This window comes from Lipomyces tetrasporus (genome assembly GCF_029532465.1).
Source record: "Lipomyces tetrasporus strain NRRL Y-64009 chromosome Unknown POJ06scaffold_15, whole genome shotgun sequence".
Taxonomy (NCBI): domain Eukaryota; kingdom Fungi; phylum Ascomycota; class Lipomycetes; order Lipomycetales; family Lipomycetaceae; genus Lipomyces; species Lipomyces tetrasporus.
This window is the reverse complement of record NW_026611610.1, coordinates 49,034-65,386: the sequence shown is the minus strand read 5'-3', so window position 1 is coordinate 65,386 and position 16,353 is coordinate 49,034. Positions and strand designations below refer to the sequence as shown.

Sequence of the window (16,353 nt, the reverse complement as noted above, 5' to 3'; positions counted from 1 at the left end):
AGCCCTGTGACATCGGAATGTTTGGCCCACTGAAGGCAGCCTATCGCGACCAGGTTGAACGACTGTATCGAGGAGGTGCAAATACAGTCGGCAAGGAGCATTTCACGTCTCTCTACAGCCCTGCACGGGAAAAGGCGCTCACTCCACGAAACATTAAAGCAGGGTGGACAAAGGCCGGTTTGTGCTCGTTCAACCCAGACAGGGTACTCAGAGATATCCAGAAGCCACTCGCCGAACTAACCGTTCCGAAAGCCGATGAGGTGAAGATGGGGTCTTGTCCGCAAGGCGAAGTTAGCAGAGGCTCTTACGTCGCTTCGTAGCCTAATCGAACAGGATGCTCATACGCTTGATGAGACGAGCAAGCTGCGCCTGCAGAAGCTGGCTAACGCGGCCCAAGTATCCTTTGCCGACTGTGCCCTCCTTCTCGATGAAAATCGACTCTTGTTCCAACAGAACAACGAAAGCAAATGTCGCAAATCGACCAAGTTAACGATATTAGGGAAGGCGAAAGTGATGAGCTATGAGGACATTGTCGAGGCACAAGCGAAACGTGCTGCGAAAGAAGCTGCCAAAGACGCCGCGGCGGTCAAAGGAAAACGTGGTCGGAAGCGTGAAAGCCCTGCGCCAGCGGGAGCGAAGGCCCAAAGGAGGATGAGATTGTCGCAGGAGGGATGGGAGATTGATTACTGTTCTGTTCTCCAACTTTTGATATGGATCGGTTTAATGACGTAGGAATCCTCGCGCAGTCTTCTCGACGAGGTTGCGTTCCAAAAGCCGCATCGTGGGCATTCCGTATGAGAGGTTTGCGAGCTTGTATCACGCGCTGGCCCCCAAGGCTCATTATTCCAACCAACGGAAAGGGTCGATGCCACAGATAGGCAGGCAAGGTTTGTGGCCTCCGCAAATTGGTCACCAAGCGGAACCGGAAGTTTCTTGTTGGAAGACGTCCCGAGCTGAGTGCTGTCGCAAGCGATCCCAGTTCACTTAAGGCAGCAATTATGCTTGTTACAAGAGAGATGAGCGACAGCAGTGAGAAGCGATTGGCGAGACCTGATTTCGACAGGAACGCGTACGGAATTTAAGAGATGAAGGCGGAGCATCCTATGTAGATCACAACCGGAGACAACAGATCGCTTCGTCAAAATGGCTTATATCTATTCCATGATATGCTCTAAACTAGTCCAGTACGAATCTAATTGAGGTCTATTTTGAAGCCTTTTGGCCCGGTTTGCCACGACCAGCAAATGCCCACCGAATCTGGTTCGGAGTTTGCACCGTGACACCAAGTTCATCGGCCCATGCAAACACCAAACCAGGATTCTTTTGGAAGCCCCGACCAACAGTCACAATATCCAAGCCCTGTTCAAGTAGATCTTCCGCCAGAGTAGCTGGTGTGGCTTTTAGTATCTGGCGTTACCCTCGTTTTAATGATTCTGCTATGCTCCGGAACCGGTGTCTTCTGACCGGGACCGGTCAACATCGGCTGTCTAGCACTCCGATCCGGCCCTGCAATACCAATGCAAATCATCCATCTATACTTGTGTAATTTTAGGCAGGAAGTGTCTTGAGTATTGAAGAGTAGCTAAAGAGCACAGTTTATATAAAATTATGAGAATATCATGTATGTGCAGATTCTGAGTTGCTCAGACGTCAAAGTACCTCGGATTTGTCCCACCACACAGGGCTCTGTTCTCTAACTTTGATCTGGGTCGGTTTGATGAGGCAGAAATGCTGGCGCCTCTTCGCGACCTGGGTCAGGATTAGTTTTCGTCGCATTTTCGGCGCAAAGGTGCAGGCAGTGCAATCGAGTATGATCCTCAGCAGGAGCCATAGTTTTCCTACAGTACAGTCTGTGGGTGTGTGTCTGTGTTCGCCTCGGGCGATATGCAGGCTACCACGACTCTATCTATCCTTCGGTGTCTATCTACGGATTACATGCAGACGAAATTTGTGCCTCGTCTCAGGGCCTCTAATGGCCAATTTGCATCCGAGATCCATTTTGCGGCTCTCTTGGCACGCGGCTACGAAACCTTTGAGATGCTTCCGCAAAGTCTTACCCCCTTGTCCTGGTCGAATGCTCAGGGCCGATAACTTCCACGCTCAACTAACTTCTCGATCTTTCCTAGTTAGGAAATTATTCGATTATCTGCCATATCCGCCATCCGCCGACAGCCCTACTTCGTAGGGGTTCTATGTCGAGGTTCTTTGGTTGTAAATCTTCTATCCTATTCTACAGTTTTCTAAATTTCTAAAGATTGATAAGGCCTCTGCTATTCTTTGCTATCCAAGCCGTAGGAGGGTCTGTGTCTTGGGTTGAAGTTGAGCTCAAGGAAATAATTCGATAGTCATCTACTCATTTTGGACCACTGTTGCAGAAAGGTCATCCAAACGTTCCCAAAGTAGTCGCAAACTGTCGAAAACGGCCTGTTAGGCAATAATATGGCTCAACAGTTGCGCAAAATCACCTGTGACAGGAATTACCCATCGAGGTCGATCCTGAGTTCTCAAAAGGAAGAGATATTTCGAGACTAAGAGCACATCCAAATAGCGTCAGAGCGCTCACAACGTTGGAATTAATGCAGTGATCCTCTTTCAGTCGAATCTTTGTGGTGGACTCGGCTTCATTGGTTATGGGATAGGGTTCTTAGATGACGTATGGTCGAGCTCAATGCCAACCAAGCAAGACAATACGCGCGTGGCCATGGCTTTGGCGGTACAGCCGTGGAAATAAGACATCGACTCAGTAGGGAATTAAGAGTCTTTCAGGCGATAGGATAGGGATTGTAGACGGACGCCCGACTTGCGCTTGAGTGTCTGTTTCGTGGCTTCTTTGTTGTTTTGTGTTTCATCCGGCAGTTTGTACATGAGGCTGGGAGCCGGCCCACGTATTCAAAGGGGTGTAGATCCCGGAGCTGTAATCTAGAAGAGGTAATTATAAAACATTTCCACTAAGTTTCTTACACCGTTCGAGGTTTTTGAACAAAATTAGGCTAGTTGCTTCGGCGCCTTTGGCAGGTCTTCATCGATGCATGCTTGTTATAGTCCTGAGCATCCAGATTATAAATGCTATTATTCTTCCCTTGGCCGTGCAGAAATACAGCCAATGGCTTAATATTTCATTAGCTTTGTTTCCAATACTAATTTGAGTCTATCAGTTATCATTAATATCATAGTACAACAAAAATGTACCTGCGTTCTATTCTATTAAATGATTTCCACAAAAAGGAACAGAATAAAAATACAGTATTCATGGAACAGAAAGCCTGGCTGCTGGCTGTCAGCAAAGTGTGCGCGGCCTGGACTAGCACTGCTTCGATGATTATATTACAGTAACGGTATTAACTTGCATGTGTTATTATTAAAAGCTACATAGCTATTCAGATTGTTTCATTTTCTTTCGAACCGTTGCGCCGCAGAATGCTTTTGCTTCGCAGCCAAACAGATGGCGAGACTCGGGTCAAGGGCCGCAGTATACTTGCTTATTGTGTCTTGAGTCGCTAGAACTCTTGCAGGACGGGCCCCGATGGCCATAGGGAACCCATCTCAATTGTAAGACATCGTATTGATTCTAGATGGTCATCGCATGTGACCATACAAGCCTGCCAATGGCATTCTTGAGCTGTTTCCTTCAAGTTGCGCTGTTAACTACTGCCTTATAAGGAAACAAGTAGAATGGAAAACCCGCGGTAATTAATCAACTGTATCGTTGTCCCACTTCAAAATAGAGCGAACCTAAGCGCAGGAAAGAGGGCTGGTAATTCCTCTAGAGTTGGCCACTGATTTCAACAGTCAGTCGACAAGATGAGACTGGCATCAAACGAAAAATATGGTTCAGTAGATTCTAAAGCAATACTGAAATATGATCAGATAGCCGTCAAACGCGATAATCGGTTGGTGGTTCTAGTCCCTTCTGTCGCTCTGGGCCGGGTCCTATAAACCTAAAGCTTAATTTTTAGTGACAAATTCGAGTCTTAAGACTGCGCGCCGTTCGATTATCAGCCCATGAGCGAGTCTGATAAGCGAGAGAAGGTTTCCAGCTAGATCTATATTTTCCATTTGCAGTCTCAGTCCGAAGGGCTTATATGGTATTGCAAGACTTCGCTTAGTGAGTAGTAAGGCACTCAGACATAATGACTTCGAGTCCGTCGCCATTTTATGTCTACGCGTTACCAGAATCCTTATTGTCATCGCTCGTGCCGATATCATTCGACACAACAAGTTCAGCGCCAGTAACGTCTGAACAGCAAGCACTGCCGATACAGTCAAGCCTCACGCCGTCGTCAGATCCACCTCCTCAGTCGTCGGAGTGCACGAGCAAGCAGTGTAATACTTGCAACTACAACGCCACATCTACAGAAGAGCAGAGAGATCATTACAAGAGCGATTATCACAAATTTAACGTGAAGAGAAAGGTCTTGGGCTTGCCAGCCGTTGGCGGGCCCGAGTTTGAAGTGATGCTGGATGGTGAGATACTTTGTTTGGGCGTTATCCTCGCGATAAAAGTTGACAAAGATCTAGAACTGGAGGAATCAATATCGGGATCTGATTCGAGCGATTCAGAAACCGACTCACCGTCCGATTCAACTGCTGATAAAGTAAGCAGTCTCATTGCGAAGACTGCGCTCGCCACAATTCAAGAAGAGCCAGACTACGATGCCGTCACAGTTCGTTCACCGTACCACTTATTTCAGTCGTCCATGCTACCGCCGGAAGAGGTCTTCGCGATCTATTCAACACTGTTCCCAGTCCCCGAAGATGCTGCACCACTAGACGTCATCAGAAGTCGACAACTTGCTCCAAAAATACAGGCCAAAGCTCCATCAACCCCGGTGTCGGCAATATTTATGCTCGGAGGAGGCCATTTTGCGGGCGCGATTATCTCACACGCATTAAGCCCACACAACAAGTTAGACCCAGTCGTGTTCGTTGAACACAAGACGTTTCACAGATATACGACCCGTCGGAAACAGGGAGGTTCGCAAAGTGCCAGTGACAACGCTCACGGAAAAGCGCATTCAGCTGGCTCTAATTTGCGGCGGTATAATGAAGCTGCGTTGGAGAAGGAAGTAAGAGAGCTGTTGGCGGGGTGGAAGCCATATCTTGACCGCGCGGAACATATTTTTGTGCGAGCCAATGGCAGGCAGAACCGTGGAATTTTAGTTGGGTATGAGGGAGCTGTCATTGGCTCAAGGGATAAACGAGTCAAGGGCATTCCTTTCTCTACAAGACGAGCGACGGGGAGTGAGGTTAAGCGGGTTTGGTTGGAGTTGACACGGCCGAAGATTTTGAAGAAGGAAGCATTTGCTCCTCCGAAGCCCAAGCCCAAGCTGAAAGAGACAGGGCCAGTGGCACCAAGTAAGGAACCCGAACCATTAAAACAATTGTCACCGGAGGAGTTGCACACGTCGCAGATTGTGGCATTAGTGAAGAAGTCGCGGACTAATCCGTTGGCCACGTACCTGAAATCAAATCAGTTGTCGCCGGACTTCCGATTCGAGCCAGCGGAGCAATATCATCATACGCCGACAGCGCTGCATCTTGCCGCGTCGCTGTCACTCGCTAGAATGGTCACGTTCTTGTTGGTCGCGCTGGGAGCTAGTCCGACGGACCGCAACGACGAAGGGCGGACATCATGGGAGCTCAGTGGCGATCGCGCAACTCGTGATGCGTTCCGTCTAGCACGAGCGGAGCTCGGTGAACGGAAATGGAACTGGGCCGAGAGTGGTGTGAGCAGTGCACTTACGAAAGACGATATTGCGGCCCGCGACGCGCGGGAAAAGGCTTCTGCAGAGCGACAACGTGTCGAGGAGGTTAAGAAGCTTGAACGGAATGGAATCACGGCGAACCAGAATGCGGCAACTACTGGCGGGCGCAAACTTGCTAGCTCGGTTGTCACGAGCGTGGGGCAGGACAAGCAGTTGTTAAGCGGACTGACACCTGAGGCGCGGATGAAAATAGAGCGAGAAAGAAGGGCGAGAGCGGTAGAAGTACGGTTAAGGGCTCAGCAGCAGAAACAGTAATGTTCATACCCAGCAGAGCTAGCATTTGGAGTTCATAATTGAATGGTAGACTTTGTAGGGTAACTTGTCATAATTGATTCTGTCTGACTTCCTTACGCGACAGTCAAAACATATATTTCTCATAAATGTGCTCAATACTGTCGGAAATTCCCAGTAACCCGTTCATGAGTCACATATCGCGCAAGGTTTAACACTCAGCTCCTCATCATCTCTGCATGTCTCACTACTGCTACTTTCGAAATGTCACGTTCCAAGAAAAGTTCGATGCCTTGAATTCCAGGACACTCGACATCCCCTCGACTTTAGACAAGCATACGCGCAAACTCACCCGTACTTCGAGTACCAGTGTCCAGGACTTGTAGTGCATGGACATTTAGATTCGTTTGGTCCACATTGATTAAAATACATTCCATCTTTCCGAGAAGACTCGACTTAGATTCAGTGACTGATGCCTATCATTTGCCTATCATACAAGGAATGTGTGACAATTTTGATTGATTACAGCTTAGCGGCCGTTCGCATGCAGCGGATGACATGTGCGAAGTATCAATAACTATCCATCCGGAATACTCACTGCGGCTAACCCTGGGCCGGTATCCAGCCAGATCAAGCTTTCCGGCGAATCTTCTTCGAGAGTGCATCAAAATCCATTCAGACTGAAGCGGCGTAAAGGCTTTCGGAAATTTCTCATGTTGATTTAGAGTCCTGGCCGCGAAAAAGGTCACTGGGAGTCTCTGACAACTTCTTCTGAGCACGCTCCAAAAGTCAAAAGTCTTGAATTCCGGTTTCGCCTTTAAGTGCAAGTCGACTTGATATCTCGTCGCCCTGGTCACCATTCTCCTCGACCGCATGCCATGTCGGCTCTTCGGCGTCAAAGTATTCGTCTTCCCTATCGCGAGCGAGTTGAGCTAGATCGTCCCATTGATCATCAAAATCGACGTCATCGTAATTGAAGTCCGTCTATATTATTAGCACCTCGGCAGTAGAGCAGGTAAATGATGTTCTCACATCCAGTCCTTCCAAAAAGCGCAACGTCATTATGTCCTGCCACTGTTTCTCGCCCTCCTCTCTGGATTTCACGTCTTCGTCCTCAACTTCCTCCAGCGCAGGCTCGCCTTGATCTCGCCTTCGAGCCTCTTCAGCCCTGTTGGCATTTTCCTTTTCAAGTTTGCGTTCCGCTCGCATTAAATCCTCATACATCCGACCCGCCCATCCGCGCGTTTTGCTCTCAGCTTGTCGCTCTTCTGCAGTTTGGAATTGCCGGATCAGTCGATCATAAAGCAGAGGATCTGCCTCAGCCAGCCCAGTTCGCCGGAAGTAAGACGGCGTATGACGATGAAGATAGTACAGCCTTCGGTTTTTGATCGTGATGTGGTGCCGGGCTTGTGGAGGTTGAGATTTCTGTGGTAGTGCTAGTTGCGATAGCACGGCGGGATTAGTCATGGATTCCGGCAAACGAGAGGGCTCAATGGCTCGAGTTAGGATAGTTAGAGATGCATGATAAGCATCCTCACGTCTGACTTAACTATGAGCAGGCCCAGTTCTTGCTATACAGACTGTCACCTACTATGACTTTTTGGACATCGTCACACCCTTGGCGATCCCTAACCCGCAGGGTCATCCTCGTGCTGCTTGTCTATCCAACATATAACTTGCTACATTAACAATCCCGGATATTCTACGTATTGTACTATAACTAGTAACTGGACGACAGACGACCTTTTATCGAAAATACTAATACTGGGCCATTTTACGCTCAATCGAAAATCCCTTGCATAACTCCTAATCTATGACCAAAACCATGCGACACACTATATCCGCACAATAACTCCGGGCCGAAAAGAACCAATTATGTATACAGCTGAGACACCTCTTCTGCCAAATCTTCAACAGAAAGGTCTTCATGTGCATCTTTGAACTCATCCTCGCTAGCGTTATCAAGTCCTATTTCAGCGTTTTCCTTCTTCATTCGACGAATCACATCTCTGACCATCTTCTGGTGTTTGTTACTCCGTTCATGAACGCCAAGTTGCTTCTCTGATTTGAAGGTCTTTTTGCAAAATATGCACTCGTAAACCACAATCTCGTCTTCGTCGTCATCATCATAGTCACCGTTGGCTTCAGCTTCTGCGGGTGTGACAGATTCAGCATCCTCGTCTTTAGCCTTTTCCTTCTTAGGCTTCGTAGTATATTCCTCGTCCCAGAACTGCTCGTCATAATCCGGAGTAGTCCAATCCTGATCCTCATAAGTTTTGAATCGCTTTCTATGGGCTTCACGCGCTTTGGCTGCTTGCTCTTTGACTTTAGTCGCCATGTCGTGCTGCCGCTGCTCATTTTGTGCGGCTGATTGCTTCAATCGTGGATCACGCTTCCTAATGAAAGCAACAAAAGCCTACTGTTGTCAACATAAGTCATAAATTCACCGGGCCAGACACACCTTGATAGTGTCATTGTACTCTTTCTTTGCGGCATCTCGCAGTTTCTTATTTTCTTTCTCCATCGCACGTCGAACCCTTCGATCGGGAGCGTCGGCAAGACGATATTGATCGAACCAGTCAAATGATTTCTTAGTCGAGAAGCCATTCCATGCGGCATAAAAATATTTTGTCTCGTCTGCCCATGATGACCTGCTATCACCAAAACCAGGTAGTCGTATGCTGCTGTCGTCTGCATCTGTCTCCTCCTCGGCTAATTGTTCAAACACTTTCCGTGCGATTGTAAAAAATCCAATTTCTGAGTCGTCTATAATGGAAAATAGCCCTGGGTCGAAGAAGCGCAGTATATCTTGCGTCGTTGTCCCGGCAGACGATGTCGACGTACGAGCAAATCCGCCGCTTAGCGTTGGTGCTTCATCTTGGAGAATTTGTTCTCGGTGAGAATCATACCAGGCTCGCTTCACAGAGATTAGCAATTTGTCTCACAAAAATATGAATTAGAATGCACCTCATCCGGATCTGATAAAATCTCGTACGCAGCTTGCACTTGTGCGAATTTCTGAGTGGCTTCTTCGACTCTGTGCATGTTCTTATCGGGGTGGAGTAAGAGCGCTTGTCGCCTATACGCCCTGCGGATCTCATCTGGAGACACATCCCGACTGATTTCCAGTATTTCGTAGTAGCAGGTCTTCATCTTGTCATTGGATTATGCGTACTTGCGGAGTCAAGGTAGTCCATGACATAATCACGACAGCAGGTTTTTGACAAATTGAGAAATTTATTCCAGCCTTGTCTCTCCTCCCAATCTCTCCTCCCAACTGAAATTTCTAGAGATAATTTATGGTCAAATTGTCAGAATCACTCACAACGATGATGTCGCATTATCAATGTATACACTTTTAAAGTACACCTATCCTATTACATTCCGACTACATATGCGGATAACCAGTGCAGCATTCTCTCACACTCGTTGCATGGTCCTTGCATTCAAGAGCTGGCCATTAGTTGCAAATTGCTCGACGCGCACACTAACAACATCATGCCGATGTCTGCAACCACGAAAAGGCGATGATCCAGGGACTCCCACAGATTCAGACGTTTCCGAATCAGAAATTGATTTTATAAAGCCACCAGATCGCCGGGGACGTTGGAACCTGCCGACGCCACAATTTGTCCCGCCGGGAGCTTCTCGAGCTTCGAACAGAGCGAAGGCCGAGCTGAATCTACCCTCCAACTGGCGGAAAATTCCGAAGCTGCCAAAATGGAAGAAACATCAGCTAGCAATCAGGGAAAAGATTGGTGGTGCACAGTGGGACCCAAGAAAGAAATTGTCTCCAGAAGCAAGGGTAGCTTTGAGGGCATTTAAGGACGAGGTACGACTTGCATTCTGCTTGCGAAGCGCGACAGTGGGGACTAATTCATGTTTTAGCATCCAGAGATAAAATCGTCGGAAATTGCTAAATTCTTTGGCATATCCGGCGAGTCGGTGCGGCGAATTCTGAAGAGCAAATGGCAGCCACTGACTGATGAGGAATACCAGAAGTTCCTCCTGCGGTGGCAGAATCGGCGCGAAAGAATCTTGGATACATGGGTGAAGATTGGACGTATCCCTCCCAGAAAGAAAAAAGAAGGCAGTGAATCTCAAGGGGAAGGGAGGAGACAAGGCGTCGGGAACAGTCAGCATGACATCTAAGTGCTCAACCCGCTTAATGGGCACCAGACCTTTGCATCTCTGGGATTGGTTTTGCAAGCATTGGATACGGATTATTTGTAATTAGATCAGTTTCTGTGAGATATTTGGGATCAATATAGGGTTTTCCAAAGAAAACTACCTGTAAGTCGAGATCGCGAACTATATGCTTACTTTTAGAATGAAAGTGCAAAGGTTGATAAGTTTTGCCTTTTGCACACAACAAGAGTAGATAGGTCCTCAGTCTGACTTGGACCCAGCGAGTTTATCCCTATTTGTATGGTTAATGTAATAGAGAATATTGCGATGCCGTTTCTGCGACAGGATAATTTTAAGAGCTGGCATTCCTATGCGCTCAGAAATTCAGCTCTATTGGTGGCAAAGTCTACAAAGTTCCAGATACCATTAAGCCCAGTAGTAAATCAAATCACTCCTACATTCTGCAGCAGTAATTTGCTAGAGCTATGGATCAATCCACTCGCAATTGATTTGAGCAGTGAATTGTTAGGCTGTAGGGGCGAGAGGGAGAGAGGGGGAGGGGAGGGACCCCTCCTTCATAAGCGCAACTAGAACTTCACGATTGATTCATGTAGGCGAGTTCCAATTTAATTAATCATTGTATGACTAAGGATTTCCACATTGATCCATGCTACTTTGGATCGAGGAGATGTCACTTCACCATGGGAGGCATTGAAGTCTGCGCCGACATCACCCCCGTTCTCGTATAGAGACGGTAAGCCAGGTTGCGGGTATATATTGACCCGTAGAGTCGACCCAGGTGAGTTAAGATTTGGATCCAGCCTACTAACTCCCAGTTTTTCCCGTACGTTCTAGACGTGCTGGCGTGAATAATTCAATTGCAGTGTGCGTTCTCGAGTCTGCAGTATCATACCCCCGACGAAATTGCTCTCTAGCACTTTGGAAATTGCTCTCTAGCACTTTCCGTGCAGTTGTTGCCATCTACGTGTCCCATAACTACCGTACCCCCACGATCGTCTCGCCGATCGGAGTTGTGATGGCATTTCGAGGTAAATCACGGACGCGGTCCCACCTCACGGACGTGGTCCAAGGATCTGACGTTGCCTTATGTAGCCGTATGGCTTCCAGGTAGTGCACTATACAAGTCCTACAAACTTTATATTAGACGCAATTCCTCACTGACAACATTAGACAAGCCCGCTTACCACCAGTCCCGAGAGGCACTGCTCCACTGATCCGGCTGATAGCTTCTTATAGCGCAAATCACTGAGAGAGTCCACAATAGCCCCAGTCTCTTCAATCATGCGTTTCGAATCCTGACCAATGAAGTCAAGTTCGGCTGCGAGATTCGAAACTGCGTCTTGCATACGCGAAACCATTTCTGTAAGAGTCGACTTGTGAGGTACCTGTAAACGTTAGCTTAACTTAGCCTAACGCATAATAAATGGATCTTTACCCTTGGGGGTATAATCTCGGAGTAAATATTTTCAATTTCGTTTTCGCCATCGACGACCTCTGGCGAATCCCCGAGCTCATTGTCAAGATCGACTTGCATGGAGCGTGACGAAACTGCACATTCCAATCGCACATTTTTTCGTACGGAATTGACTTGCCGAGCACGTGTCTCTGCTAGGTCTTGGTACAACGATTCCACGGCTGGGTCGGCTCGCTTGTCCTTAGGGAAGATTGCAATAAACTGCTGGCGAGTAACAATGTCAGAAAGCTGGGCGTTGTCGGTAAGAAACGAGAGAATAGCTTCTTCATCCATGGATTCCATAAGCTTGCAGTATATCAACAGCAAGAAATTAGCGGTCGATGTCAATGAACGTGATAGAGAAATACACGGATATTCATACTAGTGGTGAATCTGTTTTGTGTAGGAGAACAGTGTCAGGCTGGGGTAAACAACATCACGGGACGCCTGAGGTGACCCTTTGCCCCCAAAGCTCCTGAACCTCCAGGGGGTTCGGATCGCGGCAACTCAAAGTGCTGTACCTCCGTTTGACGCCAAAACAATATATTTCTTGTGTATGTTCTTAAAATTGTAGTACAGTTATAATTCAGATGCCAGATTTTAAGCTCTCGCGGACGTTGGAGGCACATAAGGGCGATGTGCGCGGTGTCATCTTTCCAAAACCAGGACTTATCGCATCCGTGTCGCGAGATTGCACTCTGAGAACATGGAAGCATCTGCCTGGGAGCGCAGGCAGTCAGTATGGCGTCGAGTGGGGCTCAGAAGTGACATATCAGTCGCCGAAGTACTTGAACAGCATCGCCTGGATGGAGGATACAAGTAAGCAGACTTAATTCTATAGATCACTGTCGTCGATCCATAATTCACCTCCCCTATAGAGTTGATCGCGTCTGCAGGCCTTGCGCAAGAAATTACGGTGAGTCCGCCGGGTGCGAATCAGCCTCCCGAGTATGTCCTAAAGGGACATGATTCAAATGTCTGTGCGCTCGATTACAATTCTGGCGTGCTGATCAGTGGCAGTTGGGACAAGTGAGTTTGCTATACCTTTCGGTGTAGCATAAGCATGCTAATTTGTAGGACTGCGCGGGTGTGGGTTGATCGAGAATGCAAGTACATACTTCGAGGACATGAACAAGCCGTTTGGGCAGTGTTGGTAGTGGCGCAGGATCAATATGTTACTGGTGCGTCGTAAAACGATTGTGAACGGACTGCACTAACTAATTATAGGATCGGCCGACAAAACAATTCGACTATGGAGTAGTGGTACAACAGTTCGCGTATACACTGGACATACAGATGTGGTCCGCTGTATCTGTCGAATTCGTGACGACAGGTTTGCTAGCTGTAGCAACGATGGGTACTTTCGTGATATTTGGATATAATGAAGTCTTCATGACTAATTGTACTAGGTCTGTTAGAATCTGGGATTTCAAAGGATCTTGCGTCGCAGAACTTTACGGCCACTCCAGCTTTGTTTATTCTCTCGCGTATTCGCCAGCAACTGACGAGATCGTTAGCTGTAGTGAAGACAGATCAGTCCGAGTTTGGAAAGGTTGCCATCAGGTGATATCTTACTGAATGCTTCGGATGGTGTCTAACACATAATTAGATGGCGAATGTGTCCAAACGATTAGCCTTCCTTGCACTTCAGTATGGGCGGTAGCTATTAATTCTGAGAACGGTGACATCGCTGCTGGCGGAAGTGACGGTACTGTACGCGTGTTTTCACGGAGTGAGACATCTTGGGCTACGAAGGAAGAGATAGCTGTAAGTTTTATGTCTTTAGAATTATGGCAAGGTCTCACTAGCATAGAAATTCGATGAGCAAGTGGCGGGATATGCCATATCGACCAACGAAGTAGGTAACATCAATAAGGAGAAGCTCCCAAGTCACGAGGCTCTGGAAGTTCCCGGTACAAAAATTGGCCAAGTTATCATGGTGAAAACAGCTTATGCGTCCGTTGATGCGTACCAATGGACTGGCGAAAAATGGGCTAAGATTGGCGAGGTCGTCAGTGGTGTTGGCAGTCAACAGAAGCAGATCTACGAAGGGCAAGAGTATGATTATGTGTTTGATGTCGATATTCAGGAAGGAGCTCCGCCATTGAAGTTACCGTACAATGCGACTGAGAATCCTTATATGGCTGCTCAACGGTTCTTGGAAAAGAACGAGCTTCCATTGTCATACTTGGACGAGACGGCGAAGTTCATTGAGAAGAATACCGGCGGCGTGAAGATTGGAACGCAGACACCGTTGGAGGATCCGTATGGTATGCTGACATGATTTTTTCTTGAAATTCCAAGTCCTAACTATTTAGGCTCTCGATATATTCCGGGTGAGCAGAGCTCTTCCTTGACATCTTCACAACAAGTGCCAGTAGCATCAGAGCCAAAACGTGTCAGATTCTCTCTATTTCCTCAGAAGACCTTCCTTTATATCAAAAAGGCCAATGTCCCGATGCTGATGAAGAAGATCGAGGAATTCAATGCAACAAAGGATCCTTCTTTGACTGTTAGTTCTGTTGAACTCTCTGAAGCTTCGAAGCTTATGGCGGCATCCGACAGCGGCTTAGATTCTGAGTCTGCACGTAAGGTTGCTTCGCTCGCGTTGAGGATTGTTAGACAATGGCCGGCAGTGGAGAAACTCGGTGGTCTTGACATTCTCCGAGTTGTGGTTGGTGAACTTGATGATGGCGGGACTGTGTCAGAGATTCTCTCAGTTATCTTCAATACTCCCGGTATATTTGATGTTTCAAATAATGCGATGATGGCTACAAGATTGTTTGTCAACCTATTTCAGAGTGAGATAGGGAAGAGTATTATTCAACAGCCAGACACTCGAGAAACGATCCTTGATCACTGTAGAGCGCTTATTGGACCGAGCATTTCGAAGTTAACTGAGGTGGCGTTGGCGACTTTAGTTTTAAAGTGCGTATGTTCTGTGAATTTAGTGGAATTGGTACTAACGTAATAACCTTAGTTTTTCTGTGTTGGTGGTGTCAGACAATGATCTTGAAACCGCATTCTCAGTGATTGGTATAATCACGGAGTATCTTTCAATTGTCAAAGATCCTGAAGCGGCATATCGGCTCATCGTGGCGTTTGGTACTGTACTCACGGTCGGTAGTCCAGAAATCATTGAAGCAGGGAAGAGTCTAGATGGAACGAAGATAGTGCATGACTTGAAGAGCAGGATTGGTGTTGAGAAGAGGATAGAGACTGCATCGGACGATGTGCTACATCTGTTAAAGTAGAACGTTGCATATGAATCTAAGAGAGTGTATTATCTATTCGTGAACGAGAATGCTCGTGAATAAAATTTTGCGGAATCACTTGAGCCTGACGGATTGTGCGCTGCTTAATTATGAGAGAAATTGATGAGTATGACACAGTCAGACGCCTACGTTATTATCCTGTATAAGGAATGACACTAACTAGCCAGTCCGACTTACTTTGGCCAGGGTCGTAGTACAAACTGTCAAGCGAATTGGCATCTCCTCCACACAGTCGGCGCAAGGAAAAAAAGGTGAAGTCTTAAACGGGCGCCAATTGTCGATCTCTCGCACCAGTGCCTGCCATTTCATATAGGTATTGACAGCGTCAAGAGAAAATGTTTGCTCCAGTCGTTAAGCCTTTTCCCGGTGTTCCGCTGTGACAAGGTCTTTCCTACATTGTGATAGCATCTGCTGTAAGATTCTCTGGTAATGATTAAAATGGATTTTCCTCGCGGTTCTGATCTGAGATAGTGAATGTCAGTGGACCAGCCGTATATGCACAAACATTTTAAATGCTCACATCTTGAACGCTCCTATGCTCATCAGTCATTCTCTGTACTCTCGCAATTCTCTGCAAGACTTCCAGGGTATTTAGAGGACTTGCTTCAAATAAATCCGGCGCACGTTTATTCTGCTCTCTCCTCCTTGTAGCCGGTCTTGTGTTATCCATCGTGTGAGTTCCAATAGCCATGGTTCTGTATTTAATTAACCAAAACGGCAATCGGAAAACACCTCTAGATATTTTTGACCATTTAGCTTTATACCACCCAAGGCTGGAGCACCAAGACTGTTGTACCTATTGAATGGCTTTGCAAAATCTCGAAGTGTCATATGAGATACAATGCGCACCAAATTTTTGTGGCTTATTGCGACGCCACGTTTGTGCTATAGGTGATCCCTAACCAACTCGTCAAGACCTTGCAAAGCTCTCAATTCTCTCTCAAGATACGAGGCACCAACTCGAAGCCCATAGTCACCTTCCAGGTTTCCGCAACTAAGATCCTCTTCGTCTTCAAGAATCTTATCTATACTTTCTGCTGCCCCACTAGCACGTAATACACGGCCGACAGCCAACTGGACACGGCAAAGGAGAGCTGACGGTAATGCAACATATTCAGGTCCTTTGCCAAATAAGAGTTCTTCACCCTCAAAGTGGCGAGAAACTGGTGGAGGTAGCGACCACGTCGGCACAGTATTCTAAAATAGTACCGGTCATTTTGACATTCCAGACCAAATTTGAATGCGTCAAAAACCTGAAGAGTAGTCGATCTAACAATAGTGCATTAGATGGATCGTTGATGCCTTGGCCAGCTAGTATTTCAATTGAAGCGTTGCCATGCCATTAGGTGGCGGTGTGGTTGGCATCGGTCCTGTATTATCCATTATCCCTCCCACGGCACTAAACCGGCCATCTCTGACTAGCAACTATATAGATGAGCATTAGCGAGGCTCCATTAACGTAGAACTTAGTCTATACCAT

At 47.1% G+C, this 16,353-nt stretch overlaps 7 protein-coding genes across 7 annotated transcripts; 4 read left to right on the top strand and 3 right to left on the bottom strand.

The window, feature by feature from the left end:
- Positions 1 to 17: 17 nt before the first annotated feature.
- Positions 18 to 1,214, top strand: POJ06DRAFT_287402 (uncharacterized protein; the record flags this gene model as incomplete). Its single annotated transcript, XM_056190261.1, has 2 exons — positions 18 to 290; positions 334 to 1,214. The coding sequence occupies 2 exons, from the start codon at positions 18 to 20 to the stop codon at positions 730 to 732; spliced, it is 672 nt and encodes a 223-aa protein (XP_056039958.1). The 3' UTR covers positions 733 to 1,214.
- Positions 1,215 to 3,914: 2,700 nt separating this feature from the next.
- Positions 3,915 to 6,060, top strand: POJ06DRAFT_47805 (uncharacterized protein). Its single transcript, XM_056191100.1, has 2 exons — positions 3,915 to 4,464; positions 4,519 to 6,060. Exons 1-2 carry the CDS (start codon positions 4,131 to 4,133, stop codon positions 6,018 to 6,020), a joined length of 1,836 nt encoding a protein of 611 aa, XP_056039957.1. The 5' UTR covers positions 3,915 to 4,130; the 3' UTR covers positions 6,021 to 6,060.
- Positions 6,061 to 6,785: 725 nt separating this feature from the next.
- Positions 6,786 to 7,463, bottom strand: POJ06DRAFT_284084 (coiled-coil domain-containing protein-domain-containing protein; the record flags this gene model as incomplete). Its single annotated transcript, XM_056190151.1, has 2 exons — positions 6,786 to 6,980; positions 7,029 to 7,463. 2 exons carry the CDS (start codon positions 7,461 to 7,463, stop codon positions 6,786 to 6,788), a joined length of 630 nt encoding a protein of 209 aa, XP_056039956.1.
- A 198-nt stretch (positions 7,464 to 7,661) lies between these two features.
- Positions 7,662 to 9,229, bottom strand: POJ06DRAFT_263994 (DnaJ domain-containing protein). The gene is made up of 3 exons (XM_056188961.1): positions 8,964 to 9,229; positions 8,458 to 8,913; positions 7,662 to 8,412 (listed from the first exon to the last, which is right to left on the bottom strand). Exons 1-3 carry the CDS (start codon positions 9,147 to 9,149, stop codon positions 7,870 to 7,872), a joined length of 1,185 nt encoding a protein of 394 aa, XP_056039955.1. The 5' UTR covers positions 9,150 to 9,229; the 3' UTR covers positions 7,662 to 7,869.
- Positions 9,230 to 9,273: 44 nt separating this feature from the next.
- POJ06DRAFT_263992 (uncharacterized protein) lies at positions 9,274 to 10,456 on the top strand. The gene is made up of 2 exons (XM_056188960.1): positions 9,274 to 9,828; positions 9,885 to 10,456. The coding sequence occupies exons 1-2, from the start codon at positions 9,343 to 9,345 to the stop codon at positions 10,146 to 10,148; spliced, it is 750 nt and encodes a 249-aa protein (XP_056039954.1). The 5' UTR covers positions 9,274 to 9,342; the 3' UTR covers positions 10,149 to 10,456.
- Positions 10,457 to 11,229: 773 nt separating this feature from the next.
- POJ06DRAFT_284082 (uncharacterized protein) lies at positions 11,230 to 11,892 on the bottom strand (the record flags this gene model as incomplete). Its single annotated transcript, XM_056190150.1, has 3 exons — positions 11,230 to 11,271; positions 11,330 to 11,530; positions 11,581 to 11,892. The coding sequence occupies 3 exons, from the start codon at positions 11,890 to 11,892 to the stop codon at positions 11,230 to 11,232; spliced, it is 555 nt and encodes a 184-aa protein (XP_056039953.1).
- A 296-nt stretch (positions 11,893 to 12,188) lies between these two features.
- Positions 12,189 to 15,042, top strand: POJ06DRAFT_287398 (WD40-repeat-containing domain protein; the record flags this gene model as incomplete). Its single annotated transcript, XM_056190260.1, has 9 exons — positions 12,189 to 12,417; positions 12,477 to 12,627; positions 12,676 to 12,779; positions 12,826 to 12,955; positions 13,008 to 13,150; positions 13,208 to 13,365; positions 13,412 to 13,868; positions 13,917 to 14,526; positions 14,579 to 15,042. The coding sequence occupies 9 exons, from the start codon at positions 12,189 to 12,191 to the stop codon at positions 14,850 to 14,852; spliced, it is 2,256 nt and encodes a 751-aa protein (XP_056039952.1). The 3' UTR covers positions 14,853 to 15,042.
- Between the last annotated feature and the right edge of the window lie 1,311 nt (positions 15,043 to 16,353).

Bases quoted from the DNA above. Each gene is read 5' to 3' on its own strand.
- POJ06DRAFT_47805 (XM_056191100.1), top strand. From the start codon at position 4,131: ATGACTTCGAGTCCGTCGCCATTTTATGTCTACGCGTTACCAGAATCC. The intron at 4,465-4,518 runs GTGAGATACTTT...ACAAAGATCTAG, and splicing joins GTTTGAAGTGATGCTGGATG to AACTGGAGGAATCAATATCG.
- POJ06DRAFT_263994 (XM_056188961.1), bottom strand. From the start codon at position 9,149: ATGAAGACCTGCTACTACGAAATACTGGAAATCAGTCGGGATGTGTCT. The intron at 8,914-8,963 runs GTGCATTCTAAT...ATCTCTGTGAAG, and splicing joins TTTTATCAGATCCGGATGAG to CGAGCCTGGTATGATTCTCA. The intron at 8,413-8,457 runs GTGTGTCTGGCC...TGACAACAGTAG, and splicing joins AGTACAATGACACTATCAAG to GCTTTTGTTGCTTTCATTAG.
- POJ06DRAFT_263992 (XM_056188960.1), top strand. From the start codon at position 9,343: ATGTATACACTTTTAAAGTACACCTATCCTATTACATTCCGACTACAT. The intron at 9,829-9,884 runs GTACGACTTGCA...TTCATGTTTTAG, and splicing joins TGAGGGCATTTAAGGACGAG to CATCCAGAGATAAAATCGTC.